At 41.5% G+C, this 12,081-nt stretch overlaps 1 protein-coding gene across 1 annotated transcript in view; it reads right to left on the bottom strand.

The window, feature by feature from the left end:
- Positions 1 to 691: 691 nt before the first annotated feature.
- Positions 692 to 12,081, bottom strand: part of LOC126252613 (uncharacterized) — a 49,516-nt gene continuing 38,126 nt past the window's right edge. The window contains exons 6-7 of the mRNA XM_049953515.1: positions 3,135 to 3,238; positions 692 to 2,885 (exon numbers count right to left, since the gene is read on the bottom strand). Of these exons, the coding sequence (XP_049809472.1) occupies positions 1,847 to 2,885; positions 3,135 to 3,238 (1,143 nt within the window). The 3' untranslated portion in view covers positions 692 to 1,846. The remainder of the gene's footprint in view (positions 2,886 to 3,134; positions 3,239 to 12,081) is intronic.

The raw sequence follows: 12,081 nt of genomic DNA on the forward strand, positions 1-12,081 counted from the left end.
TAACTCCAGAAAAAATATAAAACCTCTTTATTAGAACTTACAGTATTCATAGAGGCAGAAATGAAATATAAACAAATAACTCAAAGTATGAGAGGTGCATTCATTTTTGCAGGACTTTATTTTTAAATAACAGTGTCACGTAAAAAAATACACTTAACACTCATTTTATGGCAGTTATAGACGTCACCTGAGAAGTCACAACAATAAAACAAGATCTTGCAACTAAAATATGTACACTGACTCTTCACAACTGCGAAAAAAATAACTTACTCATATCTACACACACACACACACACACACACACACACACACACACACACACACAATCTGAAAAAATCTCATCCATCAAGGAAGACAAGCATAGGACTTTTCCAGTTTGATATAACGGTATAATGGCAGTTTTCATTGAACAGCATTTAGAATTAGACAAGGGGGGAATCATTTTTACAGAGAGTTATTAATAATTTCAATAGAAATCTCAGTAAGTAAAACTTTGTTATGTGCTGTTCACACATTAGTCATTTCTTGCTGCATAAAAAGATCTGCACAAAATACTGTCTAAACAAGAGATCCAAATTATAGGAATTACAACAGTCATGATTTACCACACTTCAGATAATTACTGAGAAATGAATAGTAATTATTTCAGATTTTTTTTTTTTTTTTTTTTTTTTTTTTTGCGGGGGGGCGGGGGGGGGGGGGGCAGTCTTAGAATAAACAAGTGACTGAATGCGGCAGTTAGAGAATACTCTTGGTTAGTAGTTCTGGGAGCCGGCAAATTAACTATAGGAAACCTGTATATCTTTGGTTGCTACATTTTAACTGTCACCAATTATGGGGAGAGAGATTTTGTAATTAATGACTTCAGCATTGGTTAGAAACCTACTATCTCCTAACTACTTCTTTAGTCCACATTAATATTTTGTACCTATGATTTTTGGTAATCCTTAAATGGGGTGCTGTCACTCATCAACAATACACGCAGCAAATTCACAAACTGGAGAAACATGTTTTATCATATCACAGTGCCACTGGTAATTACATACTACCCATTACTTAAAAAAAAGAAAAAAAAAAATCCCATCAACTTTAGTATGAACTAAATTTCAGAAAGTTTTCTACACTTTTTCAGAGCTTGCATTAATGGAACAAAGTGGTCTCTGACTAGTGTTTTGTGCAGTTCTCTTACAAGTTCTATATGTAATACTGTTATTGTCAAAAATGACAGTACAATCTATGTATAAGTATAAATTTAAGGAACTCAAACCTGTCCCTATAATGTAATAAATCTTTTCCTGAAAGGGAAAAAACCGGATGCTGTTCAACACTGAACATTTGAATAACTTACCAAATGATATTTACATTCTATGAACACAATGTTTTTTACATGAACACAAATAAACACACTATATAACAAAAAGTAACAGACCAGCTTAACAAATAATTATGTATCAGCGCATACCTCCAGTCCATGGGTTGTCTACAGTATCTTATGACTACTAACTTGTCAATAAATATCTGTTTTTTGTAAACACAATTGTTAAGAGTAGAATCTTTGGAGTTTACAAAACTGTGAAATACAAGGCTAAAAAAAAAAAAATATCAAAAGCAATAGCTTCTCATAACATCTGACATCGATATTTACACAATTGACACTTATCTCCCTCCAGTGATGTGAAATGAAAAATTTCAACTTATAAAATCGTTCACATAAAATACAAATTCTGCATCAGTACAGAGCAAAACTTCATTAAAACAGAGGCTGGTCACACTTCTAAATTATCCTAATCTGAGCTACGACAAAGAAGGCAAAAATTGGCTGGGACTAAAAGAAACGAATTATTATCTATGGAACGCCAGTTAAGAAATTTCTATTCATGAATATGAAGAACACAGTGGCTGCAGCATTTAGTACAAGACTGCTCCCAATTATAAATGACAACCAACAGTTTTCCTTTAGAATATCAATAAGTCCTTTATGTGCATCCATACACTTTGTACCCTTCTGTGAAGCACAACTTGAATCAGAATCACTTAAAGCAGGTGATGACTGTGGGGAAGCAGATGCAGGTGGTGGGGGTGGTGGTGCAAAATAACAGGGCGGTGCCATTGCGTAGCTTCCTAAATGTGGCATTAAGTAAGGTCCACCATAGAAGGGGAAGTACGTTGGTGGAAAATTTGGAGGATAGGCTGGCAGTGAATGTACAGAAAACCGATCAGCATCTCCTGCACAGACAGAACCAGCACGTGAGCCTGGAGGGCTAGCAGCAACTGCAGCTGGTCGGCTACTCAGAGATCCAAATCCAGAGCTGCGACTTGATGATCGTGATAAAGGAGAACCATCATGACCAGCTACAAATGAAGTAGGTGTCTGCCAATACCCTCCTGCTGACCATGGGGATCGTGTCACATTCCTATGAACTCCTAGTCTTGGTGGGCTAAGAAGAGGCCTTGGTCTACTATCATTTGCAGTAAATAATCCAGGGAACTCCTTCACACCATACACACGTGATTCAAATGCCCATCTTTTGCTACGTGGACGTGTTGATGTTCCCAGTGACAGGCTACAAAGGCTGTGATGGAGATCTTGTTCAAAGTATGGATCTGTACTATAACATTTGGCCCTGTTAAAACGATTGTAGGGACCAGAACTGTTGCTGGTATTGGCAAACACATCATTAGGTGACCTTTTGTAATCTCTTCTGGTATCACCAAAATGGAAAATTGTTTCATCACAAATTTTCTTCCCAATATTGATTTCAGGAGAGCACTTGTTGGCAATATGGAAAGAAGCTTTGTTACTTTTCAAATTATTTTTTTCATTTAAATTTTCTGATACTCCTTTAGCCTGCTCCTCAGATGCTGTATGCACGGTTGTGTCTAACCTAAAAAAATGAATGAACATTTACTGAGTATTTCAATTACCAGAACATCAAGTGTCTTAAGAGTACCATACTGTAATACCTGGACACTTCAGCAAACTTAATTCTGCAACAGACTACCAAAATTTACACACACACACATACACACACACAAACACAAACAAACAATAAATAACTCTGATGCACATAAAAACTACAGTGAAATACACATTGTCACAAAATAAAATTATTTATGTTGGATAGATACACCACCTTTTAAAAGAATCACTCTGAATTTTCTTAAGTGTGCTCTTTGATACTGTTGGCATCAAAAAGGGAAGGAGGCTCAAGGTAAGGGTTGCCAGTAATGTCACCACCTAAGGAACAAAAACAAAGTTTTCAGTAACAGAAAATTAAAGAAATATGATAGAAAAAAAGAGGGGCAATATAGAACACATGGATACCAGTCTTCCGAAAGAATAAAAGTAACGGCACAAGATATATTGAAAGGTTTAAGAACTAAGTTTTAAATAAAATTTTACACACAAGTCAAAGTAATGAACAAATTAACAAAAGCAGCGAATGACCACATCTAACACGTGTTACTACATAAAGTAATCAAGCTGGACTTTATGGGCAGATGATAATCTTAAAAAAGAACAGCTTGTGGCAAATTAAACTATCTACCAATTCCATGGATAAAAGTGACAATACGAAGGAGGCTTTGAACAAGCTTTAAAGTTCTTCGTACATTAAAACTAAATGCAAGCCTACAGAAGTCAGTGGCACATGGAAGCAAGTACTACTGCCAAACAACTTTCTTTCAAGGGCAATGCTCTTATCAAATGTGTTGACTAGGTGCACTTCACAGTCCATTTTATAGATCAATTTGTCAGTACCTATTATGTATTTCCTATTTTCCAAATTCCTCAGCAACACTCGAACATACCTTGCTGGACTATCACTTCTGAGTGACGACACAGCAGAGAAATAGCGTACTCACAACAAAGGAATTTATCCATAATTTACTTTACTACATATGTCAAACTATACAATTAAAATGATTTTCTTCATCTTTTGGTTTAGGCTGTTTCAATAAAGAAGTTAATGTTTCAACTTTATGGCTGACACAAAATTCTGATGAGATTTTTTAAAAATCAACCAACTCCTTGTTGCCAATATGAGAATATGAATTTTCTCAACTGTGAGTAGAATTGTTCATTTCAAGTCTGACAACAGTTGAGTATAACCAGCACAATTCATGCACTCATTTTCACTGGGACATGTTGGGTGCTGCAACTAACCAGCGGGCAAGTCACTTGTGATGCTATTCACTTATCTTTCGTGCCTGATTAACTTTGTGTTTGATGTAGCCTTTTAAATCGTGTTTACTGGCGCTTTGAATTCTAACACACAAAGCTCCAAGAGAACTCAAACTACTATTGAACATATCACATACTTCCATCTGCACATGTTTATCAGATGAAACCAAAGCCATAACCACAACCAACTTGTTACCGTCTTCCACGTAACATTCTGAACACAACCTTTGCCAAGCTGACCCATACTTGCTGAGGTTTTATAGCCGATTTGCCCGAGTTTCATTAATGTATATAAAATTTCTCGAATTGTGATGATTTTTCTTTGAACATGGATCACAGTATGATCTTGGCAAAGATTCAAATCCTGCCACCAAAATGATTTTATCACTAAGACACACAGTTATCACTTATTCTCAGGCCAAAACAACTCAAGTTCCTTTTCTTCACGAGGAAACTCACCATTTAGCAGCCTTTTGCTGTAACTATCAGTCAGCAAATCACAACTTGATTCATACAAATTTCCAACACAGAATACTTTGACAGATTGTTTTCATTTGCTGGATCTATCAGGTATTCAAAATCACTAGTATTATGTCCCCTACAAAAATAAAATTCAATCACATATAATTCTTTTGTCTTGTGCACTATAGTTCTAAACAACCTAAAGAAAATGCCTAATGTTTCATAAATATTCATAGTTTTTATGTTATTCATGGGACTTCACACATTGGAAAACAGTGTAATAAAAATAAATATACAGTAGAGTCCCGTTAATCTGAACTAATTGGGACTGGGCCATGTTCGGATTAGCCAGAACTACAGTCACAAGTTTCTAGAATGAAGTATACCGAGCACATAAGTAGGTACAACATGGGAACAATGGCTCACTCTCACTCCCTGCCCTTGTGGTTGTGCACTGTTGAGACCTTTCTGGTGTCTGAGGTCAGTGCACTGTCAGTTGGCTCACAAAACACTTAGTTATGTTAGTTATCAGTCACTGGCACGCATAACAGCTGTACTGTATTCGTTCAGGTGTAGTGGCGTACGTATTTTCGTCATGAGTAAACTGAGACATACAACGTTAACTCTCAAAGAAAAACTGAATGCTTTGAAGCAGATAGACAATGGTGAGAATGTATCTAAACTGGCAATGGAACTGGGTGTTGGTAAAGCAACCATTTGTGACTGGAAGAAGAACTTAGTGAAGCTTGAACAGTCCTGTGCAACGTCTTCAGGAAAAACACTCTGAAATTCAGCAGACTTTGAAACAGTCCCAGTACAATAAAGTGGTTGAAACTCTTTTCCTTTGGTTTATGCAGGAAATAGAAGGGGGAACTCCTTTGAGGAGAGCACTGGTTCACGAGAATGCTGTTTACCTGAACAAGTTAATGAATGGTAATGAGTCTTTTAGTGCGAGTACAGGTTGGTTGGACAGCTTCAAAAAACGTCATGGAATCTGTCAGCTACCAATTACTGGAGAGAAGATTTCTTCTGACCGTGATGCAACAAAGGAATACTTAGGTGAGTTTGAAACTTAAGAGAGGGAAATTGTAGAGGGAAGTTGTAGAATTTTGGAACACGTATTATGTTTCAAGTATAATGACTTTTCTGGAGACTGGAAATCTACTCTGTAGGAATCAGCATGGGTTTCGAAAAAGACGATCGTGTGAAACCCGGCTTGCGCTATTCGTCCACGAGACTAAGAGGGCCATAGACATGGGTTCCCAGGTAGATGCTGTGTTTCTTGACATCCGCAAGGTGTTCGATACAGTTCCCCACAGTCATTTAATGAACAAAGTAAGAGCATATGGACTATCAGACCAGTTGTGTGATTAGGTTGAAGAGTTCCTAGATAACAGAACGCAGCATGTCATTCTCAATGGAGAAAAGTCTTGCGAAGTAAGAATGATTTCAGGTGTGCTGCAGGGGAGTGTCGTAGGACCACTGCTATTCACAATATACATAAATGACCTAGTGGATAACATTGAGAAGTTCACCCAGGCTTTTTGCGGATGATGCTGCAGTATATCGAGAGGTTGTAACAATGGAAAATTGTACTGAAATTCACGAGGATACGAGGATCTGCAACGAATTGACACTTGGTGCAGGGAATGGCAATTGAATCTCAATGCAGACAAGTGTAATGTGCTGTGAATACATAGAAAGAAAGATCCTTTACCATTTAGCTACAATATAGCAGGTCAGCAACTGGAAGCAGTTAATTCCATAAATTATCTGGGAGTAGGCATTAACAGTGATTTAAAATGGAATGATCACATAAAGTTGTTTGTCGGTAAAGCATACTAAGGAAATGCAATCTGTAAAAAAAGGAAGTAGGTTACAGTACACTTGTTCGCCCACTGCTTGAATATTGCTCACCAGTGTGGGATCCGTACCAGATAGGGTTGATAAAGGAGATAGTGAAGATTCAACGGAGAGCAGCGTGCTTTGTTACAGGATCATTCAGTAATCGCGAAAGCGTTACGGAGATGACTGATAAACTCCAGTGGAAGTCTCTGCATGAGACACACTCAGTAGCTCGGTAGGGGCTTTTGTTGAAGTTTGGAGAACATACCTTCACCGAGGAGTCAAGCAGTATATTGCTTCCTCCTACGTATATCTCGCGAAGAGACCATGAGGATAAAATCAGAGAGATTAGAGCCCACACAGAGGCATACCGACAATCTTTCTTTCCACGAACAATACGAGCCTGGAATAGAAGGGAGAACCGATAGAGGTACTCAAAGTACCCTCCGCCGCACACCGTCAGGTGGCTTGCGGAGTATGGATGTAGATGTAGATATTCTCCCCAACAAATTTAAATGCTGATGAGACTGGCCTTAATTTTAGGACATTGCCAACAAAAAGCCTGGTTTCAAAAGCAGAAGACCATGCTCCTGGTTTTAAAATGTGCAAAGATGATGTGACTTTATTAGCATGCAGCAATGCTTCTGGTACTCACACGCTGCCTTTAATGCTGATCGGCAAATCTGCTAGGCCCAGAGCTTTTAAAAACTGCAACATGAAGTCCCTGCCCATATATTATTGCAACCAGAAAAAAGCATGGATGGATGGTAAGCTGTTCAAAGAACAGTTTCACAGTCAGTTTGTTCTCTCTGTTCGACGGTTTTCTAAGGAAAAATCGTGCAATCCTTTTGATTGATAACGCATCATCTCACCCCAGTGCTGAGGAATTATGTGATGTAGAAATTGTGGTGAAGTTTTTGCCCCCAAAATGTTACACCACTTCTACAGCTGATGGATCAGGGTGTACTGCAAACATTAAATGATGATGATGATGATGATATTCAATTCGCAGCTGACCTCGGAATAGTTTGCAAAGTTCTTAAAGAAATACTGTGCTGGAGGGACAGAACAACGGATGCCAAAGCCAATACTCTCCTTCGATCTTTCTCTAATTGCGAGTTTATTATCACTATTTACAAAAAAAAATGGCTCTGAGCACTATGGGACTTAACATCTGTGGTCATCAGTCCCCTAGAACTTAGAACTACTTAAACCTAACTAACCTAAGGACATCTCACACATCCATGCCCGAGGCAGGATTCGAACCTGCGACCGTAGCAGTCGCGCGGTTCCGGACTGAGCGCCTAGAACCGCTAGACCACCGCGGCCAGCCACTATTTACAATGAGTAACATTATGAGCAGAACATATCCAGTCAGCAAAATCTTACAAGACCTTAGCTCGGATGTCGCGATGGCAAAAGCAATCTTCGACTCTGAAGGTGTACGACAGCATGAGAGCTAATGCTGGTAGCCACTGTGCTCTTATTGTTGAAGAGGCGAAGGCAATTATGGGATAGTTAGACGTGGAGATGAGTGTTTGTCACCTTACAGGCAGACAGAGATACAGGGAAAACTGATGATAATGATGATGCTACGACATATTGGGAAAGAACTGTTTTTATTCCAACACTGGACCATGTTACAACTGACACGAGAGAACGTCTTGCTGAAGAAAATATTTATCATTTAAAATTCAACATACTTTTGCCCTCACAACTACTGTGACACGACAGTAATGATCTGGCACATATATCGAATCAGTGCTTAACTGAACTACCGTTCTTTGAAGAAGAATCACTCTGTGACTAAAAAGAGACTAATGGGAGAGATTCTTCAATATAATCAAACAAGCAAGAACGCCCTTAATGATCGTGACTCTGTTATGCAAGCATTGTCTGTCTGTCCTAGATCTGACTATCCTACTTTGCACACACAGTACAAAATATTTACTTGTCTACCTGCATCAACTGCTATAGTAGAAAGAAGTTTTCAACATTGTGGCGTACGAAGACATGGCTAAGATTGACAATGGAGGAGGATCAACTTAATGGCTTAGCTCCTTTTTTTTTTTTCTGTTAGGGTTTTAGGGCGCAAAACTGCTACGGTCATTAGCGCCCAGTCTGTGACTTAGGAAAAAAAAACTGGAAACCAGCAGCAATGAGATCAAACTCAAAAAATTGGAGAAACTAAAAACAGAAGGAAAGCTTAAAAAACCATTATCGAAGGGGGTTGGTTGTCCCCAAAAAGAGCTTCAAATGACTGACGTCATCTCACTGGCACTAATAAACTCGAAAACGCGATCAGCTGAGCGTGTGTCATCTGCTAAAATGGAAGATATATCAGGCGACAGCTGTAGACGGGCGCGTAACGGAGTAAAATAGGGGCACTCAAGTAAAAGGTGGCTTACCGTCCACAGCTGAGAGCAGTGGGGACAGAGTGGGGGAGGATCGCTAGTTAAAAGATGTCGATGGCTAAAAAGACAGTGCCCTATCCGGAGTCTAGTTAAAATTACCTCCTCCCGACGACACATTCGGGAGGAAGAGGTCCAAGCACGGGGAAGAGCTTTCACGTCCAGCAATTTATTATTGGGAACTGTCGACCAATGTGCATGCCATAAAAAAGCAACACAACGACGTAAAACACTCCGTAGATTGGCGAAGGGAATCATGCGAATAGCTGGCTGAAGAAGACAGACTGCAGCCTTGGCCGCTATATCAGCCGCCTCATTTCCACAGATACCAACGTGTGCTGGGATCTAGAGGAATGCCACAGAAACGCCCCCCAAGTGGAGCAAGTGGAGGCAGTCCTGGATCCGGTGGACCAGAGGGTGGAGAGGGTAGAGAGCTTGGAGATTGAGGAGAGAGCTGAGAGAATCTGAACAGATAACATACTGTACCTGCTGATGGCGACGGATGTATTGGACAGCCAGGAGAACAGCGTAAAGCTCCACAGTATAAACCGAACTCTGGCCGGGAAGCCGAAATCGATGTGGGGTGTCGTCAACAATATAGGCACTCCCTACACCAAACGATGTTTTTGAGCCATCAGTGTAAATAAATGTGGCTTCCTTCATTTGTGCACATAGAGCAGCAAATGCCCGACGATAAACAAGTGAAGGGATACCATCCTCGGAAAACTGACAAAGGTCACGGAGCAGGCAGGTCCGGGGCCGGAGCCAAGGCGGTGCTGTACCCCAAGTTGTCAAGAAAGTTTTAGGAAAGTGGAAGGAAAAAGAACATAGTAGTTGACAGAAGCTGACTCTTGGTGGTAGTAGAGAGGAAGGGCGGCCTGCAAACCCTAAATCCAAGGAGGCGTCGAAAAAAAGGTCATGGGCCGAATTTGCAGGCATGGAAGACAGATGGTTAGCATAACAACTCAGAAGGACAGCTCGCCGATTGTACAGCGGAGGTTCAGCAGTCTCATCATAAAGGCTTTCCACAAGGCTGGTGTAAAAACCTCCAGGCGCTCAACGCAATCCACGGTGCTGGACAGAATCAAGGCACCGAAGACTAGACAGATGAGCAGAGGCATAAACTATGCTTCCATAGTCCAATTTCAAGCACACTAAGGCACGATAGAGGTGGAGAAGGACCACTCGGTCCACTCCCCAGGAGGTACCATTCAGAACACGGAGGGTGTTGACAGATCGCAAGCAGTGAGCCCAAAGATATGAAATGTGAGAGGACCAGCACAGTTTTCTGTCAAACATAAGACCCAAGAATTTAGCAATGTCTGTGAACGGAAGGTTGACAGGGCCTAGATGTAGGGAAGGCGGAAGAAACTCCGTACGATGCCAAAATTGACACAAACGATCTTACTGGGAGAAAAGCGGAAGCCAGTTTTGATGCTGCAAGAGTGGAGGTGATCGAGACATCCTTGAAGATGTCGTTCAAGAAGACTGGTCCATTGAGAGCTATAGTAGATCGCAAAATTGTCCACAAAGAGGGAGCCCGAGACATCAGGAAGGAGACAATCCATAATTGGAATTATGGCAATGGCAAACAGTACAACACTTAGCATGGAGCCCTGGGGTACCCCGTTTTCTTGGGAGAAAGTACGAGAGAGAGAGAGTAGTGTTCACCTGCACTCTAAATGTGCGCTCTGCCATAAATTCGTGAAGAAAAAGGGGCAGCCGACTTCGAAAGCCCCAAGAGAACAGTGTGCAGAGGATGCCTGTCCTCCAAAAGGTATCGTCTGCCGTCTCCAGATCAAAAAATATTGCGACTGTTTGGCGTTTACGGAGAACATTGTTCATGATATAAGTGGAGAGAGCAACAAGATGGTCAACTGCAGAACAATGCTTTCGGAAACCGCATTGGACAGGTGTTAAAAGACTGCAGGACTCCAGCCACCAAGCTAAACGGCAATTCACCATACGCTCCAAAATCTTACATACACTACTCGTGAGAGAAATGGGGCGATAGCTAGAGGGGAGATGTTTGTCCTTTCCAGGTTTCGGAACAGGAACGACAATAGCTTGCCGCCACTGTCTGGGAAAAGTACTGTCGGTTCAAATTCGATTATAAAGGCGAAGGAGGTAACGCAGACTATGGTATGGTAAATGCAGCAACATTTGGATGTGGATACCATCCGGTCCTGGGGTAGAAGAGCGAGAAGAAGAGAGTGCATGTTGGAGTTCCTGCATGGAGAAAACAGTGTTGTAGCTTTCGCGAATTTGAGAGGAGAAGGCAAGAGGTTGCATTTCCGCTGCGCGTTTCTCCGGGAGAAACGCTGGCAGGTAATTTGAAGAGCTCGAAATCTCAGCAAAGTGTTGACCCAATGAGTTAGAAATTGCGACGGGGTCCACTAATATGTCATGCGCGACAGAGAGCCCAGAGACCGGGGAGAAACTATGCGCGCCAGATAACCGTCGAATCCGACTCCAAACTTCTGAGGAGGGAGTGAAGGTGTTAAATGAACTAGTAAAGAAGTCCCTTGCCTTCTTGCTATCGCAGATGACGCGACGGCATCGTGCACGGAACTGCTTATAGCGGATACAGTTGGCCAAAGTAGGATGGTGTCTAATAACGCGAAGAGCACGTCGCCGCTCACGTATTGCGTCACGGCATGCCTTGTTCCACCAAGGAACTGGAGGGGCGCCGGGGCAATTGGGAGGTGCGATGTATTTAACCTTCCGGAGCTGTAAGAATAACGTCTGTAATATGACTGACCTCATCATCTACGCTAGGAAAGTGATGGTCATCGAATGTCGCTAGAGACTTCCAGTGTCGCGGGCGCATATATATCAGTTGTGGCTGCAATCGAAGGACACATGGAAAGTGGTCACTCGAGTGTGTATCAGCAAGGGCGAACCATTCGAAGCGCCGAGCTAGCGGAACAGTACCGACCGAAAGGTCCAAATGGAAATTTGTCGTGGAGGCAGACAAAATTGAAGGGTCCCCAGTGTTGAGGCAAACAAGATCCGCTTGGTGGAAGACGTCCATCAATAGTGAGCCACGCGGACATGGATGTGGAGATCCCCAAAGCGGGTGGTGGGCATCGAAGTCCCCAACCAGCAAATAGCGGGGTGGAAGCTGACCAAGAAGATGAAGGAGATCAGCTCGTGCCATTGGTGTGGACGATGGAATGT

This window comes from Schistocerca nitens, chromosome 4 (assembly GCF_023898315.1).
Source record: "Schistocerca nitens isolate TAMUIC-IGC-003100 chromosome 4, iqSchNite1.1, whole genome shotgun sequence".
NCBI classification, from domain to species: domain Eukaryota; kingdom Metazoa; phylum Arthropoda; class Insecta; order Orthoptera; family Acrididae; genus Schistocerca; species Schistocerca nitens.